This window comes from Dermatophagoides pteronyssinus, unplaced genomic scaffold, assembly GCF_027571235.1.
Source record: "Dermatophagoides pteronyssinus isolate colony J.1.1.1.1 unplaced genomic scaffold, Derpt_VIB-CSIC_2022.12 sq0008, whole genome shotgun sequence".
NCBI classification, from domain to species: domain Eukaryota; kingdom Metazoa; phylum Arthropoda; class Arachnida; order Sarcoptiformes; family Pyroglyphidae; genus Dermatophagoides; species Dermatophagoides pteronyssinus.
The window spans coordinates 2,120,963-2,148,063 of NW_027461532.1; the positions used below are offsets into that span (position 1 = coordinate 2,120,963).

At 28.2% G+C, this 27,101-nt stretch overlaps 6 protein-coding genes across 6 annotated transcripts; 1 reads left to right on the plus strand and 5 right to left on the minus strand.

Moving 5' to 3' along the window:
- Positions 1-8: 8 nt before the first annotated feature.
- LOC113793760 (sensory neuron membrane protein 1-like) lies at positions 9-3,124 on the minus strand. Its single transcript, XM_075820884.1, has 7 exons — positions 2,271-3,124; positions 2,020-2,191; positions 1,814-1,952; positions 1,281-1,742; positions 1,144-1,205; positions 681-1,074; positions 9-597 (listed from the first exon to the last, which is right to left on the minus strand). Exons 1-7 carry the CDS (start codon positions 2,827-2,829, stop codon positions 289-291), a joined length of 2,097 nt encoding a protein of 698 aa, XP_075676999.1. The 5' UTR covers positions 2,830-3,124; the 3' UTR covers positions 9-288.
- Positions 3,125-3,635: 511 nt separating this feature from the next.
- Positions 3,636-5,643, minus strand: LOC113793761 (sensory neuron membrane protein 2-like). Its single transcript, XM_075820885.1, has 5 exons — positions 5,288-5,643; positions 4,510-5,206; positions 4,300-4,437; positions 3,815-4,208; positions 3,636-3,737 (listed from the first exon to the last, which is right to left on the minus strand). Exons 1-4 carry the CDS (start codon positions 5,490-5,492, stop codon positions 3,848-3,850), a joined length of 1,401 nt encoding a protein of 466 aa, XP_075677000.1. The 5' UTR covers positions 5,493-5,643; the 3' UTR covers positions 3,636-3,737; positions 3,815-3,847.
- Positions 5,644-5,985: 342 nt separating this feature from the next.
- On the minus strand, positions 5,986-9,465 carry LOC113793762 (scavenger receptor class B member 1-like). The gene is made up of 8 exons (XM_075821029.1): positions 9,074-9,465; positions 7,802-8,850; positions 7,555-7,726; positions 7,339-7,474; positions 6,884-7,266; positions 6,658-6,807; positions 6,198-6,591; positions 5,986-6,137 (listed from the first exon to the last, which is right to left on the minus strand). The coding sequence occupies exons 2-8, from the start codon at positions 8,439-8,441 to the stop codon at positions 5,997-5,999; spliced, it is 2,016 nt and encodes a 671-aa protein (XP_075677144.1). The 5' UTR covers positions 8,442-8,850; positions 9,074-9,465; the 3' UTR covers positions 5,986-5,996.
- Positions 9,466-9,482: 17 nt separating this feature from the next.
- eIF3j (eukaryotic translation initiation factor 3 subunit j) lies at positions 9,483-11,403 on the plus strand. Its single transcript, XM_075821030.1, has 4 exons — positions 9,483-9,638; positions 10,014-10,102; positions 10,162-10,730; positions 10,789-11,403. Exons 2-4 carry the CDS (start codon positions 10,084-10,086, stop codon positions 10,909-10,911), a joined length of 711 nt encoding a protein of 236 aa, XP_075677145.1. The 5' UTR covers positions 9,483-9,638; positions 10,014-10,083; the 3' UTR covers positions 10,912-11,403.
- LOC113793752 (uncharacterized) lies at positions 11,371-19,695 on the minus strand. The gene is made up of 4 exons (XM_027343824.2): positions 19,496-19,695; positions 12,758-19,413; positions 12,134-12,700; positions 11,371-12,076 (listed from the first exon to the last, which is right to left on the minus strand). Exons 1-4 carry the CDS (start codon positions 19,575-19,577, stop codon positions 11,450-11,452), a joined length of 7,932 nt encoding a protein of 2,643 aa, XP_027199625.2. The 5' UTR covers positions 19,578-19,695; the 3' UTR covers positions 11,371-11,449.
- A 47-nt stretch (positions 19,696-19,742) lies between these two features.
- Positions 19,743-26,070, minus strand: LOC113793738 (uncharacterized). Its single transcript, XM_027343802.2, has 3 exons — positions 23,832-26,070; positions 21,989-23,769; positions 19,743-21,933 (listed from the first exon to the last, which is right to left on the minus strand). The coding sequence occupies exons 1-3, from the start codon at positions 24,493-24,495 to the stop codon at positions 20,503-20,505; spliced, it is 3,876 nt and encodes a 1,291-aa protein (XP_027199603.2). The 5' UTR covers positions 24,496-26,070; the 3' UTR covers positions 19,743-20,502.
- Positions 26,071-27,101: the final 1,031 nt, after the last annotated feature.

Below are 27,101 nucleotides of genomic sequence, written 5' to 3' on the forward strand. Positions count from 1 at the left end.
ATTCAATTGTTTTTTTTCAATTCTCCCTTTCTCTCTCTCTTTCCTTCCGTGATAATCAATAATGAATTTTTTTTTTCTTTCACTGATCATTATCATTTGTAACATTGTGTATTTACTATTTTATATATTATAATAGGATTCAATTTGTACTTTTTGTTTTCAACTGGATAAAAAAAAACTCAACTGAAATAAATCAATTTTTCAAATTTTACATAAAGTTTTCTTTTTTCAAATTGTCATTTATCCTATCGATATATTCAATGTACATCATCATTGTTGTTGTCGTTGTTATGGTAGAGCAATCATTATCGGTTGTATCTGTTGATGATGACGAGATTGTTTTGGTTTCATTTTCATATGATTACGATATTCAAGATTTTTTGATCGATCAATTTTAGTTTTTTTCCCAACAACTTTTTTACCGGGTTTGATTATTGTTGTTGTTGTTGTTGTTGATTGATTCTGTCGATATAATGTCAGAATAAAACATAGAATAGATATTATGATTGTAATCAAAGTGATTACAATTCTACCATTATTTAGAAAAGATGACATTATAATAAGCAATATATGTAACCAACCATCTGCCTTTGCTTGCTATTTTTTTAAATGAGGGGGGATTGTAAAACAAAATTTCTAATTAAATGTTTAAAATCCTAATCATTAAATGATAAACATACCACTGTAACTCTTGCATATGGCATAATACATTCATGTAATTTACTTAATGGTCCAAATCTTGGTAAATCACGTAGAATAAAATTAAATTGAAATGATATTTTTGCATGTACAGGTATGCCTAATGTTGGTTCTAATTCAATAAAACTACCATGTTCAGACCATTGTGGCCGTAATCCATATACATCATGATTAAGATGTGGTGAACCAACAAAATGTGGAAAACTAAATGCAAGTGCTAAACCACCAAAACAACCAGCCAAATCAGTATAACCATCACATTCTTTTAATTTACGATCACCAAAACAATAGCAACGATTTTCAACTAAATGCATATTGAAAAGAAATGGCCATACTTCATAACGAACAGTACGAAATCCATTATTCCAGTGGAATCTTTTTCAGATTAAAACAAAATTTTTAAAATTTTTAAATAAAATTAATAAATATTTTATTCCGGATTACCCTTTTCGTATAAATTTAATACGACGACAAAAATGTTGAAAATAAATTTCGAATGATTGACCCTGGATATTTAGAAAAAAGAAAAATCGAATCAAAAATTTCATTTTATTCATATAAAATGGAAAAACACAACAAACCTGATCATGTAAACCAAAATGAAATATATCTAATCCTTTAATTAGATTACATGGTGATGCATAATTTTCATAATGTCTTGAACCTAATATACTACGAACTTCATTCATTTTATGATGACCAGGACGATTAAAACGATAATGTTCCAATGGACCAAACCAATGACCCATAAATAAATCCATAACACCAAATGAACTATTAACAATTTCATAATTACCAAATGATTTCCAAAGTATTGTATAATCTGGAAATGGTATATGAAATAAACGTAATGAAGCAGCTAATGAATCGAATACTGTAACAATAGAAATTTTACGACCAAATAAAACTTCTGATATAGGAATTTCTTCAAGTAAATTTTCACCAAATGTTCGCATTACTATATGTATTGCATGTTGCGTAATTGGATAAATGAATCGGATTTTAAATTTATCCAGCCAATAATTTGTCCATCCTAATGATGCCTAATGATTTTATGGATGAAAAAAACAAATTTGATTTTTGTTTTTGATTTCAAAGAAAAAAACAACATTACCACTATCGGTACATTCACCGTTTGCATACGAGTATTTATTGAAAATGGTGATCGTTCCTGATCAAAAGTTGCAAAAAATTTTTCACGAAATATTACAGTATGATCTGTCCATGAAAGAATTTCTCGTTTTCGATCAACACTATATTTCCGTAATATCAATATTATAAAGTGATTTGGTTTATAAAAAAATTCAATTCAATTCATACTTGAATACAAATGGACCAATTTCACGAAGATTAGCCGGTGTACCTTCCAAAAATTGTTCACCATTACGTAATTCAAAAAAATAAAGATCTGCTTGTACAGGAATCGGTGCATTATAAAAACCAATTCGTAATAACATATTGTCTGGATTCAATTGAAATTGTGAATTAAGAACTGAAATTTTTTTTAAAAAAATAGAAAAAATGAAAATAAGAAATCAAAAATTTGCAAAAATTTCAAAATTAATATTTACGAAAATCTCTGATTGGAATAAATAAAAACCAATTTAAAATCGAAACAAACAGAATTATAATGCCTAAACGTAAATAAAATCTATTGATATTGTTTTTCGATTCATTAGAATCATCATTATCCATAAGAAGTTTTTTGGATTTTTTCTCTGGTTTTTTATTATCGTATAATGTTTGATATGGAGGTGGTGGCGGTGTTATCGTTGGCGGTGGTGGTGGTGGTAATGGTCTTTTTGGCAACAATAAAGGTGACCGTTGTTGTTTTGTTGAATGTGTTATCAATGTTGATGGTCGTATTATTATTGATTCATTTCTTTTAAAAAGATTATTCGATATAATCGGTGATGTATGAATATTTCCATGATGATATTGTTTATAAGGAATTTGTGGTTCACTTTGAAATCTTCGTATACAATGTTGTTGTTGTTGTTGATGTAAATTTAATAATTTAAATTGTTCAGGTGATATAATCAATAATTCTTCATTATCATTATCTATTGCTGGTATCGTATAAATTGGTAATGTTGTATTTGATTTTAATTCGGTTGTTGAATTATTCATTATTTCAGAACGATATTATTAATTTGTAATAAAATTTATGAATGAAATGTTAATTACAAAAATTTTGTTTCTTTTAAAAGTCTTCAAAATCTGATGAAAGAATGAATCGAAAAAAATGATGATAAATTTATTCTTCATTCCGGTTCTTCTTCTTCTTCTCCATATGCTGGCAACAGAAACAAAAATGAATAACGGATATTTAAGAAGAAATAAAATTTTTTTTCCTTGGAATAAATCGATTTAAACTTTTCATTTTTTTTAATCAAAATCATTTTTTATGTTTCAAAATTTATTTTTTTCAAGTGCAATTTTCCAAATATCGATTAATTTTCTTTTAAAATCATCTGATGACAACCAAAAAAAAAAAAAAAAAAAAAAAATCGACGAATGTCAATGTCAAGTGAGATTTTTCACTTTGTTTTGTTTTTCTCATTTAGAGAATGAAAAAAAAATTTTATGGGTCAGGAATATTCCTATACGTCAAGTGGTTATTCATATTCACAAGTTTTTCTTCTTTTTTTTTCTTTCTGATTATAAAATCAATGAAAATGATTTTTTTTTCATGAGAAAAAACTAATTTCCGTTTCGTTTTCATAGATATATTATTATTTACTAAGGCAGTGTCTTCTTTCAATCTATTATTGTCGTGCACACTGGGAAAGAAAAGCATTCAACTTAATGTTTCGAAGTTTTTTTGTTTTCTTCATTTAAAAATCAATAATAAAAATAAGTATTTTTAAATAATTTCTACAAAATTATTATTATATTGATTATTTACAATAATATTGTATTGTAATACAAACAATGATCATTATAATCGATATAATTGCTAATAATAATTGTCCATAATTTAATAAAAATGATAATAATATTAAACCAATATGTAATATTCCGCTTGAACGTCCATACTAAAATACATAAAATGATAAATAATAATTATTATGATTTCACTATTCAATCAATTACAATTACTTATAATACTTACACCACGAAACCAACCAAATGGTAATATACATGGTCATATATTGGAAAAACTACCAATACGTGGTAGATAATGTAATGGCCAATTGAATTGAAATGTTAATTGTACATCCATTGGTATGCCTAAATATTGTTCTAAATAAAATATTGTCAAATGTTTTTCATAATTTGGTTTTAATCCATTAATATTTCTAGCTAAATTAGATGAACCAATAAAATGTGGTAATGTTATTGCAAATGATAAACCATCAAATGTACCGGAACAATCATTAAATCCATTACAATCATCTAATGATCTTCCTTTAAAACAATAACATTGATTATCAATAATATTCATATTGAATAAATCGGTCCATATTACATATTTTGCAACACTAACACCATTTTTCCATCCTTTACTGTTGTTTTTTTTTGTGATAATTTTCAACAACAACAACAAAAAAAATATTAGTTATTTTCAATGTTTACCATAGAATCAGATTGACAAACCTTTCTCTTCGTAATGGTAATGAACGACAAAATGGTTGAAAAAATAAATTAACTTTTTCACCTTGATCTTTAAGACCAAAGAATTGTATATCATATCCATCGACATGATTACATGGTTCTTGAAAAAATTTTAAACGACTAATGCAAAAAAAATTCAACAGAATTAGTCACAAAAATGTTATGATTATATTGAATGAATAAAAAAATTACTTTGAACCCATAGAGGTTTTCACTTGATGCATACGACGATTACCATTATCATCAAAACGATATAATTCAAATGGACCAAATTGTTTTCCAGCTATCAGATCCATAATACTAAATGTATTATTGAGTAATTGAAAACCAGCAAAATTGGATATTAATTCATGAAAATCAGGTATAAATGGTACAATATTTTTAGCTATTCCATTGATAAATTCTAAAAATTTCATAGCATTTATTTGACGACCAAATAAAACATTATTGATTGTTTCACGTTGTATGATTGATTCACCAAATGTACGCATAACCAATGTAATTATTGGATTTATAATTGTTGTTAAAAATTTTAAATAATAACGTTCTAGCCAATGATGTGCGATTAATAATGTTGTAATCAAAGGTAAATTCATCATATTAATCTCTTTATTAATCGATTCGGATAATGTTGGTTCAAATTTTAATGGAAATTTTTCATAATAAACTAATGTTTCATTACGCCATTCATCAATCAAACGTTGACGTTCTAAACGAAAAACATATGGACCAAATTCTTGAATATTTGCACGTTCACCATTCAAAAATTGTTCTGGATTTCTTATACCGAATAGATAGATTTCAACATGAACCGGTATAGGTAATTTGGATAACCAAAAATTTTCAATCAAAAATGAATTTGGTCTTAATTCAAATTGATAATTAACAACTGTAAATGAATTTGTTTGTTTTTGTTTTATTTCCCTTGTTATTAAATTGCATTAATTAATTTCAAAAAAAAACTTCTTACTTGCATAGATTATTGATTGATAAATGGTAATTGAAAATATAAAACAACCAAGAAAAAATATTGCCCAATTTCGAAAAAAATTCTTTCCAAATGATTTTGTTTGAATAATTTTTGAAATTTTAATTTTAGTTTGCTGTTTTATCGGTAATACAGGTGGTAATTTATTTCGTGGTGGAAGTGGTGGTGGTGGTGGCTGCTGTGACATAATATTTTCATCATCAGGATTCGGATGATGATGACAATGACAATTTACGATCGCTAATCGATAATTTAATGGTTTTAATATCGGTTGAACAATCGATAATGTTGATGATGATTTCAATTCATTTATTGATTCGATTTCATTTTGATTTTGATTTGATTTTTGATAAAGTTGATTATTTGTTCCATGTATTTTTTTCATTATAAAAATTTATATTTCCTATGATGAATATTTTCTATGAGAAAAAAAAATCTCTAAAATGACGAGGAAAAAAAGCAACAACAACAAAAACAACAACAGCCAAGAATTTCAAGAATGACGATTAAATGAAAAATTTTCTTAAAAAAAATAGGCTAAACGATCAATGATCGTTTTTTATTTATTCGTTCTTGAACTTGGTTTTGTTTTTGTTAAATTCAGAAAAAAAACACTCAAATTCTTTATTCAAAAAACAAAAAAAATCCATAAATTTTAACACATGTTAACAATTTGAATTGTTAAAATATTTTAATTAACAAAAAAACGAAAGAAAAAGAAAGCCGACAATACTAGACCACCAATTGCAAATAGATATTTAAGGTAATTAGTTAAAAATGATATTATCATTATGGTTATAAATAATGATCTATTGTTTTCTATTTTTCCTTTCTGAAATGAAATTAAAATTAAAATTCATTTATATTTGAATTTTTTTTTAAAATTACTTACCGCTTCAACACCAAAAAATGGCATCATTTTGGATCGGATATTTTTTAATTGACCAAAACTAGGTAAATCTCTTGTTATAATATTAAATTGAAATTGCATACGAATTTCTAATGGTATACCAATGGTTGGTTCCACGTCAACATAACCACCATGTTTATTCCAATTTGGTTGAAAGCCAATAATTTGTTTATTTAAAATTTTTGATCCATAAAAATGACGAAAACTTAATGCCATTGGTAGACCACCATAACAACCGGCCATATCCGTATAACCATCACATTCACCTAATGATCGATCACCAAAACAATGACATTGATTTTCTTTTTCATGCATATCGAACATTTTTCTCCATATTTCATAACGAGCAATACGCATACCATATTTCCAATAAAAGCTAAAAATTGTAAAAAAAATTGGAAATTTAGTAAAAAAAAAGTAACAAAACCATTGTGATAATTACTTTTGACGAATTAATGGAAAATTTCGACAAAAATGTTGAAAATAAACATCAAAACGTGAACCATTATCATTACCAGCTTCATGTATACCGAAATACATTAAATCTAAACCACGTATTTTATTACATGGTGGTTTATAATTTTCATATTCACTATAATTTAAAAAAAAATTGTTTGTAATTTGCTAATTTGTTTGGAAATTCAGCTACGCGTTACAAACAAACTTACGTTTCGCCAAGAATTTTTCTAACTTCATTGGTTTTATACCTTTTATAATTATGACGATAATGTTCCATTGGACCAAATTCATTTCCAACAAATAAACCAATAATACTAAATGAATTATTTGATAATTTATAATTACCATATGATGATATTAAATCACTAAAATCCGGTAATGGTAAATTTAATGATTTTAATGGTATTAAAATTGTATTTAGAAAACGTAATAAATTTACTGGTCGTCCCCATAATACTTCCCATGGTGTTGTTTCAGTAATTAAACGTTCACCAAATACCTGTAATGCTATTGATATTATATTCTGTATGATTGGTTCGATTAAACGTATTTTATAACGTTTCATCCAATAATAAATCCATGATGTTGAACTCTTTTTTTTAAATATTAACAAATTTATAATTAAAAAACAACAACAACAACAAAAAGACCAACAACAACATACAAATATCGGTATATTAATCGTATGCATTGTACTATTAATCGGATATGATTGATCTACAAGTAATTCAGCATCAAATAATTCATTAAATATTACTGTATGTTCAGTCCATTCAACTACTTTACGTCTGCGACCAACTCTATATTGTTTGTATGAATGAATGAATTTTTAGTTTTTTTTAAATTCAAACAAAAATCAACAATAATAATAGTAATTTACTGAAATACAAATGGTCCAATTTCTTTGATATTTGGTCGATCACCATTAAGATATTGATTTGGATTACGTATATCAAATAGATAGATATGTAAATATATTGGTATTGGTACAATAGCCCAACCAAATGAATAGAAAAATTTATCTGGACCTAATTGAAGTTGCCAATTCATAACTATATTTTTTTGCAATAATAATAAAAAATTAATTATTTTTCAGAAAAAGTTTAAAGAAAAAAAGAAATGTTTACTTAAATCTTGAATTGGATCATATAAAATAAAATTAACAATAATACTGAAAAGAAATAAAAAACCAGCAATAAGATAATATTTTTTCATTTTTGGATTTCCTTTCAATAGTTTAATAAAATTTTGCCAAATACGTTTTCGTAATCCTTTTTTCTTTTTTGAATCCGTTGAATAATCTGTTGAAATAAATGAATCCGATGATGTTGATCGTTTTAAACGATTAGGATTTATTACTGATAATCGAGAATTTTTCGATATTGCCCATGATGATGATGATGGTAATAATAAATTTGAAGAATCATATTGATTTGAATGAACATTAGCAATTGTTTCATATCTAGGTAATTCTAAATTCAATGGATTTATTGTCTGTACCATTATCATTGATTCATTTGGTCTTTTTTGTTGTAATAATAATGATGATGATGATAATGATAATGGTCGTAATGGTGGTATTAATTCATCGGAAATTATCTTTTTCGAATCCATTTCATTGAAAGGTGTAATCATATTTTTACCCCTTATTGGTGGACGATGTTTTATCTGTAAATATTGTCCATCTTGTTGTTGTTGTTGTTGTTGATTTAATCTTTGTCGAATCATTTGTTCGAATAATAGCTGTTGTTCACCTGGTGATATCATTGTTTGTTGAAACGTTGATGATGTTCATCATCCAATTATCGAATGAAATGAAATCTTTCAAGTAAATTTTCATCTTTTATTTTAAAAAAGTACCGTATAGTCTTTGTTGATCGTAGAAATTCTTCTTTGTTTCATTTTGAATGAGTTATGTGCTCATTATAATTCCATTGTCAAGGTTAAATAATTATCATTAATGTGTGTATGAGAATTCATGTTCAAGTGTGTGTGTAACTGCATTGTCTAACGAGAATGTCAAACAAAACAAAAAAACTCGAAAAAATTGATCCATTTAACAGTAAAAAGTCGTTTATTTGGAACCAGAATAGAATCATCATCATTATCATTTTAAAAAAAAATTTAAATTTCAACCTAATAACCGAATATTGATCTTGTTGTGTTATACCGATACCTAATTCCAAAACAGTGAAAAAAAAACATTTCTTTTGATTCAATCGATTTCCTTTATAGGGGTTTCACACTAGCAGCAATGTGAATGAAATATTTCAAATGCAATATTTCACTACATTTCAGCCTTATGGACTGAAATATTGCATTTGAAATATTTCATTCACATTGCTGCTAGTGTGAAACCCCTATCATTTTATTTTATTTTTTTGTAAAACAAAACAAACAAATGATAATTAGCAATTAAAAATTTAGGTATTTCATATCCAGAATGGGAATAATTTTTCTTCGATTTTTCATTATTATCTGAAATATATGGCCATAATTTGATGGACAATATATCGTTGTCGTCGTCAATTCTGTCCTTGATTTCAATGGGTTAAAATTGTTCATAGATTGCAAGTACATTTTTTTTGGATAAAACTTTTAAAGTATAAATTGTGCAACGAAATGTATACAACATTGATGGTAGAACTCCATTAACTCTTGTTTATGCTGCTACTTTTTTTTTTTGTAAAAAAAAGATTTGTAGAGGAATGGCAAACCAATGCTATTTTTTTTTGCTTGCACTCACCCTCACAGTTCTCTTTTCCTTCTAACTTTCCTTTTTTTTTTTTTTTTTTAGTTAACAGGAATCAACATCATCATTTTAATCACAAACGCACGTTATTAAATTTTTTTTTCATTCATTGATGAAAATAAATTTCAACAAAATCTATTTGAACTTTTTTTGTTGTTGTTGATTGATTTTATCGAGTTTCATTCTTATTACATCAGTAAAAATATTAAAAGGTAAGTCTTATGGACCCAATTCATAAGGACCTGAAACAAAATCATTGATTATTAATTAATAAACAGCTATAGAAATCTTTTCGTCCTTCATCAATTTTATGATGAAATCATAGAGAAATAGTTAATCTCTTTATTTTTTTTTTGTTTTTGTTTTCTTCTCTTGATTCATCACACATTGGCACAAACGTAATACCACGTCAACAAACAGAAAACAAAAAAAAAAACGATCCAAGATTAATTCATATTTTTCTTGTTTGTTGACCATTTCATAATCAATTTTTTGTTGTTGCTTTTTTTAATGCGTATTTACAATTCATGTTTCATTCATTATATTGAAAATTCTTTACATTATTGTTTTCGTTTTGATTCTTTTAGGAAAATATCGATATAGCAAAAGTAACTTTTTTTTATCATTTGGAATTTTTTTCAACAAATATTTTCTACAATGGCCGAAGAAGATTGGAGTAAGTATTTTTGTTCAAATCTCTGAAAATAAAATTCAATTTTTAATTTTTTTTCATAGCTATTGTATCAAAAGTGACCACAAATAAATGGCAAGAAGAAGATGAAGATATAAAAGATAATTGGGACGATGATGATGATGATGATGATGAACATAGTAAAGCAAGTTCAACGGGTACCGAATCTAATCAACAAAAAACTAGTGACCAACAACAAATGAAAAAAACAAGTGGAAAAAGGAAAAATAAATTGAAGGAAAAAATTCAACAAAAAGAAGAAATTGAACGTAGTCAACCGAAAACAATGGAAGAATTATTGGCCGAAAAATTAGAAAATCAACGGCTAATTGAAGAAGGTGATCTAGCTTTAGCAAAAGAAACATTCGGTTTATCCGGTAATAATGATTCATCATCAGCATTAAATAATATTCGTTTAGCAACAAAAGAAGATTTTGAAGATTTTCGAAAAGCATTGGATGAAAAACTTAGTCCATATACACGTTCACCACATTATATGACATTTTTAGAAGGTTTATTTCGAACATTAGCTTCCGGTTTAGATAGTGATGATATTAGAAAATTAGATGCAACATTAACTGCATTGTATAATGAAAAAATTAAACTACAAAAGGTAAAACTAACTACTAATTCATTTGATTTTTTAAAGCTAATTTTTTTCATTTTTTTAGCAACAAAATAAAGGTAAAAAAAGCCATAAAAAAGCACCGACAATCATGATGGAACGTGAAAAAGATTATTCATATGGAAAACAATTGGATCAATATGAAGATGAATATGATGATTTTATCTAAGTTTCAAAAAATAAATAAATAAAAGTCTGTATGTTTGTCCCCATCCCTTTTTTCCGTTAAAACCAACCAATGAACAAAGTCATAATACATTATTAACAACAGCAACAATTGATTAATGAACATCATCTATTCATCATTTATTTTATAAACTAACTAATTTTATCCTGTTGATTGATTTAATTCAACAAAATCGGCGGAAAAAATCATTTCTTCGATCTTTTTTGATTTTTTCCAATTTCAAAAAAAAAAAATTTAGTGTCTTCTGTTTTAAAATTTTTAAAATGTTTGTGTTCATTTGTGTTTGTCTTTACATTGTGTTTATTTAAAAAAATGTTTTTTTGAGTATCATCAATTGAAATTATACAAACACACACACACACACACACACACGGCATGAACATAAGACTTTTAAATTGTTGTTGTTTTTTCTTTAAAAAAGTTTTTTTTTGCATTCTTGCATTCGGAAAAAAATAAAATTTATTTAAAATAAAATTTTCAATCATTATAATTTCAAATTATCATTTTTTGTTTTGTTTTATCACAGTATTTGAAAATTTTTCTTCACACGTTCTGGATGTGCTAACCAATCTAAAAGATGAGCTGAATTTTCACGATTCAATGCCATTAGATTTCGTAAAATACGACGTGAATTTAATCGTCTAGCAAGACGATAACGATCATGTAGATTTATTTTCAGATATGATGTTGTAGTGAATTTTATTCCGGATGATTCATTTGTATCATTAGTTGCGGAAGGATTTCCACCACCACCACCAACACCACATCCATTACATAGAATCGATTCCATAATTTGTTCCAATATGAGAAATATTTTCTGCAATTCCATTTCTGAACGAATCTGTGATAATGATGATATGAATGATGTTGGAAGTGGTGATGATGATAATGATGAAAATAATTGTGAAGCTATTTGATTATTCGATGATGATTTTGCAATTGCTTGTTGTTGCTGCTGTTGTTGTCGAAATAAAGTTGAAAAAAGTTCAAAACGTTTGATTACTTTCTCAAGAAATTGAACAGAAATTTCATGATTATCCAGAAATTGTGCCGCATATTGAACATTATTATTAACGATTGCATTATTGAAAAATGGATCAGCCCATTCAATATTCACATCTGGATAGGATTTGGCTACAATCAATGCCTAATTATTAAAAAAACATTAATAAATAATAATCTAAAATGTGTGTAAAATTTTTACCTCATAATAATGATTACATTGCGTGATGAAATCACGAACTCTATACATATCTAAATTGATTAGGATCGGTACGGTAGTCGATATATCCGATTGTAGAGCAGTGAATTTTGATTTATTAAAATGATATAATTGTAAAGCGATCAATTGTGCACGCCATGAACAATAATCAGCATTTGCTAATGATGATGCTTCTTTATAATTTATTTCAGCTTCTTGAAATTCAAACATTATCGCTTCTAATTGTTCTTTCAATGCATTCGAATTATTCATATTCAACAATGAAGGTGATAATGTAAATGTTGGTAATGATGGTGATGTTGATATCATATCCGATAAAGAATTTGATGAAGAAACTTTTTTAGTAAATGATCGTATTGGTGTAGAGGTTTTCGGTGATGAATGTAAATTATTGAAATTTGTTTCTAGCAATAATTTTTCTGCACGGTTACGATGTTGATCGGCCATTTCCCGGTGAAGAAAAAATCGTATAGCAACCAATGGTAATAACTCATCAATATGTTCAGCATTTTTTAGATAATTTAACAATGCGATCCGTAATTGTGGTGTCTGTTACACGTGAAAAAAACAATGAAACGATTGAAAGAATATTCTTTGATTACTTACCCTTTGTACACGTTTCGAAAGAATCAATTCAAAACGATCACATTCACGAAACAAATCAAAACAATAGGTCATTTCGGAATATCGACCAATACCACTTAAAAGTCGTAAGATAAGATGAAAATAACGAGCTGGACGTAGTTCCTGTGTGATTAATAGACGAGTTTTTCGTAACACCAATGCAATACCACCGACATCACATTGAGCAGTGAATGATTCATGTGCACGAATATATAATTCAACAATCTGTACATAATATTTACGTTTGGCCAAAATAAAACGAATTTCTTTTTCAGTTTTCTGATGTATTACAGTTTGTTGTCCATCAACATTTGTATCCATATGATTAAAACCATTCCATTCATTTTCAAATATTGTTTTAGATTTTTTTACCCATTCCAATAGTTTATGTCCAAGTAGATATGGTTCTCTTAATAGACGATTAAGTACGGAAAATCTGGCCGAATTAAATTCTAGTTGAATTCGATCTAATTCAATCTCGGTAAACAATGTATACTGTGCATTGAATGGATCATCCCAATCTTTAAATTGTCGATCAACAATTCTTTGTACATCATTATAAACAAATTCGGCTAATAAATCAACAATTTTTTCTTCATTCGCAAGTCGATCATTAATACGACCCATAATTCGAATGAATTCTTTTGCACACATTATCGTTTCCGAATAATTATCAATCAATAATGACATTTGATTTTGATCCATTAAATTATCGTTGATTTCTGTTGACGATTGATTCAAATGATTGACATCATTATGGATAATCATTGTTGATTCATCGATTTGATTGGATGAAAATAACATATCTAATAATTGACATGGATTAGTATATTCATCAGAATCTTTTAGTTCATCATATGATTTATGTAGAAAACAGGCAATCTTATAATGTAAAAGAATATATTCACAGAATTTCTCTCCAATTGTTGTAAAACTGGCCAATGTTTCTATCATTGTTATAATTTTTCTTTGATCATCGGTCAGATTACTACCAGATATTAGTGTAACTTTTGTAAATTTTCCGATCGAATTTGAACAATTTTCATCTTGATTTTTCATTTTCAATTGAACACTTAATGGTGAATCGGATATATCTTTTAATTGACCCGATGCTATCTGATTACAAGTTTGAATAATATCAAAATCATCATGATTATATCCAAAAAGTTTGGCCACTTCTACAGCTTTTGTATAGCAAAAATAATCCAATAGATTACCAATTATACGATTTAATGATTGATGTTCAACGATATCAATTTGACAATGTTTTAAACGTTGATTTTCAATATTACGACAAATATTAGGAAAACGTTCGATTAATTTGGGTAGAATTGATTTTTGAATCATAGATTTTCTAAAATATTGAACAATATCATTCCATATATCTTGCCAAGCAGTGATTACATTTTTATCAATACAATGTTTCATATCGGATGAATTTGTTTCCATTGACTGTATAAACATTTCACAATCAATAACTGATTTCCAAAATGTTAATTCAAAATTAAAATAATCCTGTATTAATTCAACACTATTGTTTGATGATGCATTCGAACTACTGATGGTTGAATCATCATCTGGTAGTTGTTGTTGTTGTAGTTGTTTGGTCGAATTGATCAACTTATTATTAATCGATTCATTTTCATTAATCATATCATTCAATATTGTTTCAATAGCAAGTAAACATTTAAGCAATACAAAACATTTGATTAACAATTGATTTGGTTCTAATTGTTGAACAAAACGTTCCATTACTTTAAATGCTGAATGCATTGATGGATCAATACGTATAACCTGTGACCAACAATCTTTCCAAAATGTTATATCAAAATTATTATTATTCGATGATTCAGATTCAGCTTGTTTTGCTTTCAACATCCATTCATTGATAATAAATTCATTTGTATTTTCAATTGTTAATAAATTGATAATGTTTCTTGCTGCATCAAAATGACCAGATTGTTGTAGCTGTAGAATTAATGTTTTCAATACTTCACCATAACGTGATTCATCATTAGTATTTGCTTCGATCGAAAGTAATGGTCCAATCGGTAATGAATAATCCGGTACTTTATTCAAACATTGACTAAATAAATAGAATCGACGTATATCCGGTACATATTGATGAATTTCCAATGAAAATGAATCCTGTATTCGAACAAAATTATAATGACTAAGTAAAATACTTAATTCAAATTGTTGTGCAATCAATAATGAATTTGTAATCATTATTAATGAACATTTTTCAATCCAGCTACGTTGAAAAAAATCAGAAATTTGCCATTCATCATTATCATCACTATCATCATGAGAATCACTAATTGTCGATGATTTATTTAAATCATTTTGATTAAATTCTTCATCATTATATTCGGCTAATAATGTTTGAAAACGTTGTAGTAGATTATTTGTTTGATAATAATCTTTCATTACAAGGAATTCAATGAGAAATTCCAATAATGTATATAGAATCGGTATTTGAATATCAAATAATTTAAAACCTTGAAGAATTTTCTGATAATTTTTAGTATCATTCGATGTAAGTATATTGATTAAATTTAACATTCGTTCAGGTGACCAATGAATAAAACAATCAATTAATGAATCGGTTGTTGGATTTAATGAATTTCGTTGACAATACCAATCAATGAATGATTGTTTTGACGTAGTCGATACACTTGCAAGTAACCAACATGCAAATGATGGATATTTAAAACGATCAAATCCTGTTGATGATGAATCATTTGAACATTTGGATGATGATTGATTATGATCATTTTTAGGTGATTGAATTGGTGATGTAGATGATGAGGGAATTGTTTTGCCAATAACACCAATATTCGATAATGATGTTGGCTGATTATGAATATTCATTGAACAGGCTAACAATGCAAGCACCGGATTAGATAATGATACCGATGTATAAAGTAATGTAATTTGAAAAGATTTTTCAATCGAAAAAGATGATAATCCATCACGATGATAATGAGCAAAACCAACACAATTACGATAAATACTGAGAATAAGTTGAAGAAAATCTTTCGATGCTGTTTGTAATTGTAATTTGGATTCAAATAAAACCTGTACATTATTTGAACGTTTCTGTAAACTAATATCATCACCACTTAATTTACTTAACATTGATGATGAAAATAATGATAAATTTTCTGGACTATCTGATTCGATTGTAGCTAAATTATCGATTTGAGTTGCAGTAGTAGGTGGTGATCCAATTGGAATAGTTTTCTCTTTGAACAATTTTGAATATAAAACATTACGTGAAGATTCGGGTGTTTGTTTGGAACGTAAAATTCTTGATTCAGTTTCATTTAATGTTGTTACATTTACATGTCGAGAACTTTGAAATGCTTTGGTCAAATGTTCACCAATACATTGATTATTAAAATTAGCTTGTGATAAAAATTGTTGAAGATCTTCTTTAGGAATTTCATAAATCTGTGCAAATATAACAAATGCAAGCCAATTATCTTCGTTAGTACATTTATTGAGAAAAGTTCCAAAAGGACGTTTTAATGAATAATGACCGGCAAACATAAATAATGGTTTCCATTCAAAACATTCAATCAATAGATTACAAGATGATTCAATCATTGGTACAACCGATGTAATTGGTTCTTTATCATTTTCATCTTCGTTCATAAATTTACTTGATTTTTCGATAAACAATGAAAATAATTTTACATCTAACAATCGATTTGATTGTTGTCGTTTAAATTTTGTTGATGATTTTCGTATGGATGAATATTTTCGTTCAAGTGCAACAGTAGCTAAATCCAATAATTTTTGTGAACAAATTCGATCCGATTGAAAATGTGATCGACGTAAAAGTGATGCTAAAACATTCTGTTGTTGTTGTACACCTTGTAGATCAAGAAAATCACCAGCATATTCAATAATTAATCTTCCCAAAGCTAAATGTAAACGAAATTTTTCACATTCATTGAAAATATTTTTGTCCAATGTTTCACGAATCGAAGATCGATGACTTGATGATTTATATTTGACGGATGTCAATGTGGATTTAATTAACGATTGAAACAGAAGACAAGTACTAACTATCGATTGATTATTAATATTATTATATCCAATGATTGTTGATTTTTTCACTGCTTTAATCGATAATTTTTCATTGATTGAATGGCGATGATCACGAGATTTTCCATTGGCAGACATAAATTTACTGAACGTTAAAAATGCTTCAATTAGTCGAAGATTTTTTAGATAAAATGATGCATTCAAATTGGATTTAAAACCATATAATTCGGATAGATTTTTCTGTGAAAAATGTGGCATTTCATTTCGGTTTGAATCGGAATCATTTTTCTTGTTAGTAGATTTTGTAAGACAACGATTTGTTTGCCATTCAAATACATGACCAATATCGACAAAAGGTATAGCCTGTTGAAGAAATGTATAAATATTCAATGATGATGATGATGTTGAATTGGATTCCTGTTGAAAAATGGATGCACGATAAAAAAGTGGATATTTTGTCATAAGTTTATTGATAAATGTTTTGAAAAGATCTGGTTCTTGTCGATGTAAGGTATTGAAAAATTCATCAAAACCATATTTTGAACAGGATGATATAATCAATAAAATCATATCCAAATCGATTGATCCATTTGCAAATGTTTTGATTAAAAATTGAACATTTTCATCAAATGATTTTGAATGATTAATTATGTTTGCAGAGTCATTAACTAAAAATTGATGAACAAATATTGATTTTTCAAACATTTCATTATTTGAATGACAAAGATGATGCATAAAATTCAATACATCCAACATAGATTTTGATGATAATTTTTGAGAATCGGAGAAAAAAATATCAAAATCATTTTTATATCGATTATAGAGAAGATAAAGAAATTCATATTGTTTTGATTCAATACAATATTGCACTAATTGAGGAAATTTTATCACTTTATTTAATAATTTTTCTAAAATAGCACAGCCATTACCATAATAAGTGTTATTCACAGAAGATATATGATCGAAAAGAATATTTGTTTGGCCAATAATTCGAAGAAAATTGGACAAAGATAAAATTTCGACCATTAAATCACTAAAATCATATTGATTGAAAAAATATGGATTCGAAATCAATGAGAAAAAAATATCGGCTAAAAGAATTGATGGTGATTGTTGTAGTAAATATTTACACATTTGAATTGACATTGTTAGATTTAATGGACGAATTTGGCTACAATATGGTCGAATAATTTGATCCGATTCGATCCATTTGATCAATGATTTGGTATCATTATTATCGATTAGATATTGCCATACGGATAATGCATCAATATATGATTGAAAATTATCTTCGATAAAAATATGTTGACGAAATGGATCAAAAACAATTAGTTCATAATTATTGGCTGTCATTTCTTTCCAATCGTTTAACATTTGTGAATGTTTTGTTAATTCATTCAAAATTGGTAATAAAAATGATTTCGATAATCGAATATTTTGTTCATTATCATTCGAATCATCAATGTTAATAATCCATTCGATTGCAAGTTCTAATTTTTCTTCATCACTAATTAACAGAATTTTTGGTCGAAAACAAAAAATATACAAATCCATTATGGATAATTTTTGAAAATGTTTACCAAATTGTTGACGAAATTTTTCAAAATTAACATTTGAAGTAATTAAACGAACATTAGAATATTCATCATCATCGGTTGAATTGGCTAAACAAATAGCAAAAATATGTAACAATTTTTGTCGAATAATAGAATCCGAAGTTTGTATAAACAATGCATATAAAATATCAAAAACAGGATGACCAGTTTGTATTAGATAGAAATTGATTTCCGAAATCAATTGATCATCCACTAGCGAATCGGGTCGGGCAATTATTGTTGCTGTATATTGAACAATACGTTCGACAATTATATTCCATTGAATCAATTTTTCACCATAAGTACTGTTTGATTGTTGAGCAAATTTTTTCACAGCCCATACAAACAACGGTATCGAACCATTCTGTAATGAACGTTCAAATAATTCTTGAAATCTATGTGCATTTCCATATGTTTTCAATAAAGCTTCGATTGTTTTGAGCATTGTTGTTAATGATTCATCATGATCATTTGTATCATCAATCGATTTTGATTTTATTGCTTTCGAACTTGTTGATTCAAACGATAAAAATGTATTATTATTCAATTGTATTCGATGATCAAGACAATCACGCATTGAATTGATTTGTTTGATCAAAAGTAATAAGATTCTTTGTTTTACTACGTATAATGAATTTTCATTTTTTGAATTTCCATCAATTAGTGTGGCCGATGTCGGTGATGATCGTGATGATGTATCCGTACAGATAAAAACATTGTCACCATTATCATTATTATTATCATCATTATTATCGATTTGAATAGACGAAACAGTCAATATAAGCTGATTACATGAATGAATTAATGATCGATATAAAAGAATGGAGAATATTTTTGCCGCATAATCACCGCTCATCTGTATGGTTGCGAATGAAATGATTTTATTAACAACATTTTGCCAATCATGAAGAAAAAATCTTTCCAATGATATTGCCTGTTCATTTATGGTTGAATTACATAGATCTTGTTTAAGAAAATAACGAAATGCTAACATATTGAAAAAAAAGAGAAGAATAAATTAAAACAAATCCACCATGGAATTTGAATGATTAACAAATAACAAACTTACTTTCAATCTGAATACGTAGAAAACATTTTACCTGTAATAATTGTCGATTACGAAGACCTAATTCTAATGCTGTAAAATCCATTGCTATATATCAATGGATTGTCATCGATTATTTACTATAAAGAACTTCCGAAGAAGAAAATTTATTCAACAAATGATTTTGTTAGAAAAACATGATCATCAAAGGCGTTCCATCAACAAAAAAAAAAAAAAAATCAAAACAAACATAAAATCACGTGATCCAAACACAATCCCAAAACAGACATGCGCAACAAATATAAGCAAAAAAATTTGGATCAATTTGAAATTTTTTGAATAATTTATTAATCGATTGATAAAATGATTTGATTTGTTTTTTTTTTTGCTTTTCATACATATATAAAACTAGAATAATTATAAGGAAATGGATGTTTCTCTGTGTCAGTGGTTGTAGAAAAACTGTAAATGCAATACTTTTTTTTTCGCGACATAAAATAATTTTCTGATGTGGATGTTGTTCATTTTGTATCAAATTGAAGAAAAAAATTTGAAAATAGAAAATTAAATTTAGCAAAAAAGAAAATTCAAGATGATTAGATACATTTTGATAATGATGATGATGATGATACAAGTGATAATTAATGTTGCAAATGTTTTAGGTTAAGTTTTTCGTTGCGTCGTTTGTTCTTGAAATTTTTTTTTGTTTTTTTTTTTGAAATATCATTTCAGAATTGTAAAATATATTTGTTGTAATATAATAGGATCGATAGATAATTTGTGATAACCTATAGTTTATTTATAAATATATATTGTAGACCTAATTAATATGAATGTGTGTGTGTGTGTGTGTGCGATGAAAAGCATAAGTGTAAGGATTAAGGTAAAAGGAAAAATTAAAAATTAAAAATAATAAGATAATGAGAGGCAATTTTGTTTTGTCCGTCTATTCTTCAAATAATATTGTCCATTTCGATAATTAAACAGTAATCGAAAAAAAACTTGGTCATTTGATTTTTGGATTCAACATTCTAGGATTTCCAATTATGTTGTGAATGATGACCACTGGAACCTCGACTTGAAGAATGATGTCCGCTACTATTACCGCTTGCACCTGGCAACATTTCCATTAATAATTGTCGTGGTATACTTGCCGCAGCAGCTGCATTCAATGCCATTGCCGCCGAACCGGATGATTTGTGTTGCGGTTGTTGTTGTTGCTGATTATTAGTCAATGATGCAGCCAGCAAGCTTGAATAAAGGAAATTAGGGAAATTCAGTAATTGGGCCATTGTCGATGCATTCGGATTATTTCCAACTGATGGGCCTGTAGATGATGATATTGGTTGCGGTGGTGGAATTTGTGGTGTTGATGCAGCCAACAACTGTTGTGCCAACAATAATGATTGAGCCTGATTTATCTTTGGAAATGATTGTAGTTGTTGTAGCAAAGTCAAGGCTGCTGCAGCTGAATTCGTTGTTCCGCTTCCAGCAGCGCCAAATAAACTTGAAGGGCCAAAATTTCCACTTGTGGTGGAAGCTGCTGATGGCCGGGACGAACCACTATGTGCAGCTGGAGGCGTTGATTGTTGTTGTGGTGGTGGAGGCGCTGGTTGTGGATTTGCCTGCGGCATTAATAAAGCTGCCATTGCGGCCAATTGTGATGGCGATAATGATGAAAATGGCAAATTTTGTGCCTGTTGTAAGTTAAAGTTTGCAGCAGCTGCTGCCATCAGAGCAGGATTATTTGATGCGGCAGCGGTTGACCCGCCGAATAAATTGTTTGCTGCTGCCGTCAAATGATTCGATGAAGATTGCCTTGATGATGATGACGAAGAATGTTGTGGTTGATTTTGTAAAACATTTGTATTTCCCGGAATCGAGGCAGGCGACACAGTTCTATGAGATGCCGGTGTTACAGGTGATGGTGATGGTTGTTGTGGAGGTGGTGTGGGTATTGATGCAGCAGCAGCCGTTGCTGTCGCCAAATGCTTTTCAATTTCTTCAAATGTTTTCGAATATGATGAAACTTCTTTCTGATAATCATCGCTAATTATCTTTTTCATATTTTTCGATACACATTGTTCACAAATAACAGAAGGTTTCGATGGATTCGAACGATCTTTCCATTTCCAAACTGGTGTAAAATCTGTACCACATTGCACACATTCGAATGGTTCCGGTGGTTGCGGCATTTGATTTGAACCGGTCAAATAATTGACAACAGTCTCAAGACCAACATAATAAATGAATTCAGGATTCGATGGATTCGGTATAAAATGCATTTCTGAAGGAATCATTTTTGGTTGCGGTGGCTTGTCAACATGTTTACGCATTGCTTGTTTCAATGTGGCCAATTGTTTTTGTAATAAAATTTGTTCCTTTGTCAAAACAACATTGCTACCACTTCCATCAACTACCTGATGATTGCTTACCGGTGATGGTACATTTGGTGGTATAATCTATAAATATCAAATAATGACTGTTACATCGATTAATATGAAAATAATGAAATACCTGATTATGTTTCGACGATGATGAATGTCGTAAATCTTGGTAAGCCAAATTCGGTGAGCTCGATGAAATGGCACGATTATTCGAAGATACAGTCGATTTCATGGATGATGTATGAGCAGCATTCAAATTGGAGTGCGGAGAATCCGGATGACCAATACTACTGCTGTTGCTGCTATTTCGATGTTTGGTTGAAACTGGAGGAGGTGGTGGCGGTGCAGCAAGAGGATTATAATTATATGGGGAACGCCCGGCAGTAATTCCATGATGATAAGTGGGATTATTTAAATGTGCTGGTGATGGTGTTTTTACTGAAGATAATGAACCATGATGACTACCGCTTGATGATTTAGACATATGTGCTTGCATCGGTTGTGGTTGTTGTTGATGATGATGATTGGTGGAGAAATTCAAAGCGGCGGCGGCAGCAGCAGCTGCAGCAACAGCCGAATTCGATGAATGATAATTTTTCGTATTATTACCGATATGTGCTGGTGTATGATGCATACCAGTATTAACCGATGGTGAATGATGATTCGAATGTGCAACATTATTATTGATTAAATTGGCCATATTTTTATGATGGACATGACTACCACCACCACTACCACTTGTTGGCATTGAAAAATTTAATAGAGAATTAAATCCAGCAGCCGAATATGGTGATGTTGTTGATGTTGATGAATGATTCTGTTGCTGTTGTTGGGCTAATAAGTGTTGAGCAAATTCTCGTTGTAAAGAGGTCAAATTTAAACCACTAAATGATGATAAATTATTAGCAAATGCTGCTGCAGCAGCGGCCGATGCTGATGAATTGGTTAGATTATGTGAAAGAAGCTGTTGTTGTTGTTGTTGTTGAATTCGATTAGAATGATTCTGTTGTTGCTGTTGATGATTTCCATGTCCATGTTGTTGATTTGAATTCGTCAACATCGTTGTTGAATCCTGTTGTTGTTGTTGTTGTGATATGTTTTCCTTCAATTGACTTTGTCGTATTTTTTTCAAAAATAATAATTTCATCTCTTCATTAAATAATCGTTGTTTTAAACAACGTATCAATTTTATTTTGGCTATCGATTCTTCATGAACATCATTATCATTAATATTTTCATTTTCCGTTTGTTGTTGTTGTTCATTTTGAATATTAAGCATATCGTATATGTCATTATTATTTCGTTTTTTTCTTTTCAACATTATTGGATTATCATTATTATTATTATTATGATTTGATTTATCATCATTATTATCATCAACATCATCATTATCAATAGAATTAGCATCACCATTTGAATATGGTAAAATATTATTATGTTGTCTTTTTGTTCCGGATATGGATAAATCTTCAACAATTGATGTTGATATGTTTGTCGTTATAGGATTATCATTTGAACGTGCACGTTTCTGACTTCTAGTCATTGGTGTATTTACATAATTTTCCGACAATGGTTGTCGCTCTTTTGTTCGAATTTTTGTTTGTGATCCATTCGGTAATGATTTCGATAGATCCAATGTGATCATTTCATCTTGTTCATTAATAACTTCTGATGGAGATTTTTTCACCTCTTCTTTTTCCGTTTCTTTCTCTTCGCTATCACCTGGTTTTTCTTTGATTTCAGATTTGACCACTGTTGTCAAATCCTCCATTTCATCATTCATATCATTTGTTGAATCTTGTGTTGAATCCTCTTTATCATCTTGGTCAGCATTCTGTTGGTCATCATTATTTTTCTCTTCTTCTTCATTGATCTCTGGCTTATCAATTTCCATTTTATCATCAATTTCGTCTGGAAAAAAGGAAGAGAAATCGTTTTTTCAAAGTTATTTAAAAAAATAATATTTTAATTACCTTTAGATTCATTTTCATCGTTTTTGTTTTCATCATTCAATTGTTGTTCACTATCATTTTGTATTTCATTATCCGATTCATTATCATTTGTCAATCCGTTTATTGCGGTTGATTCATTGGATTGATCAACCAATGTTGTTTTTGTTGTTAAATCATCAGAATCATTATTATCATCAACTTTATTTTGTACTCGATCATCTTGATTATTATCATCTTTATCGGTATTCATTTCATTTTCAGATTGTTTTTCCGTTTCTTTTTCATCATCAACATCATCTTGAATAATATTATCATTATTATCAACGGTTTGATTATCATTCTTTTCGATTATTATTTTCGTTTCATTAACATCATTATTATCATCATCTTTTAATTGATCGATTAATTTTTCAACAGTATTTGTATCACAAAAATCTTTCGATTGACTATCATCATCATCATCGATTGACATTTGTTGTTGATCATCATCATCATCATCACATTTTTGATGATTAATTTCAATATTATTATCATCATCATCATCATCAATATTATTATCATTTATAATTGATTTATTATTATCATCATCATCGTCATTCGATTCTGTTGATTTCATTATTTCAACATTATCAGTTGTTGTTGTTGTTGTTTCATTGATTAATATATCGTCGTCTTTTGAACTCATTTTTTTTAAAATCAAAAATTCATATCATTTCACTGAAAAACAAAAACAAAATTGAAGAATTTTTACCACACACACACACAAACAAACACACACCGAATGAAATGAAATGTTGCTCAATTCGAGAATTATTTTATTGAGCGAACGAAAACAAATAAACAACAACAACAACAAAAAATGTCAACCAAAGTGATTTACTTTCTTCTTTGTAAAAAATATTGATCGAATGATGATGATGATGATGATGGGGTAGAAGAAGAGGATAATCAACAAAATGGATGATGCAAACTTGATCTGTTGCTTGTGTTCGATTCAATTCAATTGGATATTTTCAATATATAATCGAGTTTGCTCAAGATTTATTTTAGAATTTTGTTGTTGTTGTTGTTGTTATTTGCAAAATAATATTGCTCATCGTTGTTGTTTTCATATCAATCAATCAATCAATCAATCAAAATAATAAAAAAAAGTCGAGAGTAAATTTAAAAAAACAAACAAACAAACATATTTTCGATGGACTTTTTTTCCGTTTCTCTCTTGCTCACTTATTTTTTTTTTAAATATTGTTTTTTCGTATGACAATGATGATGATGAGGATGGTTTTTCATTCGTTGTTTTGTGTGTTGAACATAACAAAACAAAGAAATGGAACAAAACAAAAAATCTTTCTTCTTTCGGATCAGATCAGTTGTTGTTTTTCGATATTTTAGATTATAATATATGTGGCTTAGTGAAATGAAAAGAATGAAAGAAACCTGGTTTTATATATTAAAAAAGAAAATTTTTTTCTCTTTCTCTTTTGGTTTTGGTTTTCAATCCGATTCGATTCTATTTTTATTCATCAATTGTTAATGAGACTTTTTTTTTGGATGGATACATTTAGATTTGCTATATTTTTTTTGATTATGTGCAAAACAAAAAACAAACAAACAAAATGTTGACACAATTCTTGAAATAAATATCGAAAATAGAATCATTTGATAATGAAAATGAGCCAACTTTTAATTTGTTGTTGAATAAATTTCAATTATAAAAAACAAATGAAAATTTTTCTTCATTTTTTTTAAAAAACAAAATCTTAATTAATAATGATGATGGTGATTATAAATGGTGATCATTGATGATGGACGAATCATTGATGGAAAAAAAAATAAAGAAAATTCGATGTGTGTTTGAGAAATGAATAATGTTATGATGGTAGTAGTAGTAGTCGATAGTAGAAAGAGTAGAAGTATACGATAATAGTGGCGGTGGTGGTTTAATTTTTATGAGCGGCGGTTACGAACAAAAAAAAATTTATGAACAAATTTTCGATACTATCGATTATGATTTTCGGTGCGAAAAAATAAACAAGAATCGATTGTCGGCAAAAAAATTTTTTTCCCGATTTTTAAACTGAATGAATTTTGTTTCACTTTTTTGTTTTAAAAATTTCGTTTTGAAATTCTTTTCTTTTGTAGATTGATTATTGATGATTTTGTTGAAAAAAATTACAAGCCTATTGATGTTGATGAACGGAAAAAGAAAAGAAATCAACCAAAGTTTTTTTTGAAACAAAATATTCTTAACAATAGAAAAAAAAATTCAACTTGTAATAATTTTTGATCGATTTGTTATTGTTGTTGTCATTTTTATTTTATGAAAAAAAGAAGAAACACCATGGAAACACTTAAACGATCAATGATTGACAAATGTACAACAGGATGATTTACATTTGGCAATTGAATGAATGATTCTTTATATTCGATTCTATGTTTCCAATTATTTTACTTATAATATAAATCGATTGGAATAATTTTCAATTCTTTTGTTTTTGCATAACTGTTTCGTTTGGTTGTTAACAGGAAGAAAACTGTAGAATTTAATAAAAAAATCGATAAAAATTAAGACACAGACACTGCCACCACTATGTATAATAACAAGGGGGAGAAGGGGGTTAAAAAAAATTTATTTTCTCCCAAAAAAACATCATTAATCAGAATTATTGTGTAATCAACGATAATGATGAGCAAAGAAAAAAAATCAAACTGAGCAAGTTTTTTTTTAAACAAACAAACAAACTAAAAAGCGCGACTCAAGCTTGTCAATGGCTGGCTGTGTGTGTGTGTGGTGTGTTAATTGATTAATTAATTAACACAAACACACACACAAAAGCAATGTTCAATATTTCTAAACAAAAAAAAACTATATCGACTTATTCTTGTCATAGTTTTGATAGAATGGTCAAAATAGAAAAATATTTGAAAAAAATTGATGTTTTTTGTTTTTCCACCGTTTAGTAGTGGTATTTCGGATAATGTTTTTTTGTTTGGATTCATTTGAAATTAGAAAATTATATAGAAATTCATTCTAATCGTCGACATAATGGATAAATGTAAACAAAACAAAAAAAAAGAACCAAAAAACGATGCTGTAATCCAAAAGTTATCTAACTAACTGAATTCTGTGTTTGGTGGCAGTTAATTGAATTCAATAAAAAAAAATTGATTCCGAGGTAAATGGATTGATTCCTGGCAATTTTGATTCATCGGAAAACATATCATCGGAAACACGTGTGCTGGCTTTTCGATCGAGAGATAATAAAATTCATAATCTTGTGACAAAAATGA

Bases quoted from the DNA above. Each gene is read 5' to 3' on its own strand.
- LOC113793752 (XM_027343824.2), bottom strand. From the start codon at position 19,577: ATGGATTTTACAGCATTAGAATTAGGTCTTCGTAATCGACAATTATTA. The intron at 12,701-12,757 runs GTAAGTAATCAA...CACGTGTAACAG, and splicing joins TTTCGAAACGTGTACAAAGG to ACACCACAATTACGGATCGC. The intron at 12,077-12,133 runs GTAAAAATTTTA...TTTAATAATTAG, and splicing joins AATGTAATCATTATTATGAG to GCATTGATTGTAGCCAAATC.
- eIF3j (XM_075821030.1), top strand. The intron at 10,731-10,788 runs GTAAAACTAACT...TCATTTTTTTAG, and splicing joins AAAAAATTAAACTACAAAAG to CAACAAAATAAAGGTAAAAA.
- LOC113793762 (XM_075821029.1), bottom strand. From the start codon at position 8,441: ATGATATCACCAGGTGAACAACAGCTATTATTCGAACAAATGATTCGA. The intron at 7,727-7,801 runs GTAAACATTTCT...AAAAAAATATAG, and splicing joins TGATCCAATTCAAGATTTAA to TTATGAATTGGCAACTTCAA. The intron at 7,475-7,554 runs GTAAATTACTAT...CAAACAATATAG, and splicing joins ATTGGACCATTTGTATTTCA to AGTTGGTCGCAGACGTAAAG.
- LOC113793760 (XM_075820884.1), bottom strand. From the start codon at position 2,829: ATGAATAATTCAACAACCGAATTAAAATCAAATACAACATTACCAATT. The intron at 1,206-1,280 runs GTTTGTTGTGTT...CTAAATATCCAG, and splicing joins ATTTTGGTTTACATGATCAG to GGTCAATCATTCGAAATTTA. The intron at 598-680 runs GTATGTTTATCA...TTAAAAAAATAG, and splicing joins CATATGCAAGAGTTACAGTG to CAAGCAAAGGCAGATGGTTG.
- LOC113793761 (XM_075820885.1), bottom strand. From the start codon at position 5,492: ATGTCACAGCAGCCACCACCACCACCACTTCCACCACGAAATAAATTA. The intron at 5,207-5,287 runs GTAAGAAGTTTT...ATTCATTTACAG, and splicing joins TCAATCAATAATCTATGCAA to TTGTTAATTATCAATTTGAA. The intron at 4,209-4,299 runs GTTTGTCAATCT...AAAAAACAACAG, and splicing joins TTACCATTACGAAGAGAAAG to TAAAGGATGGAAAAATGGTG.
- LOC113793738 (XM_027343802.2), bottom strand. From the start codon at position 24,495: ATGAGTTCAAAAGACGACGATATATTAATCAATGAAACAACAACAACA. The intron at 23,770-23,831 runs GTAATTAAAATA...CCTTTTTTCCAG, and splicing joins CGATGAAAATGAATCTAAAG to ACGAAATTGATGATAAAATG. The intron at 21,934-21,988 runs GTATTTCATTAT...TGATATTTATAG, and splicing joins CATCGTCGAAACATAATCAG to ATTATACCACCAAATGTACC.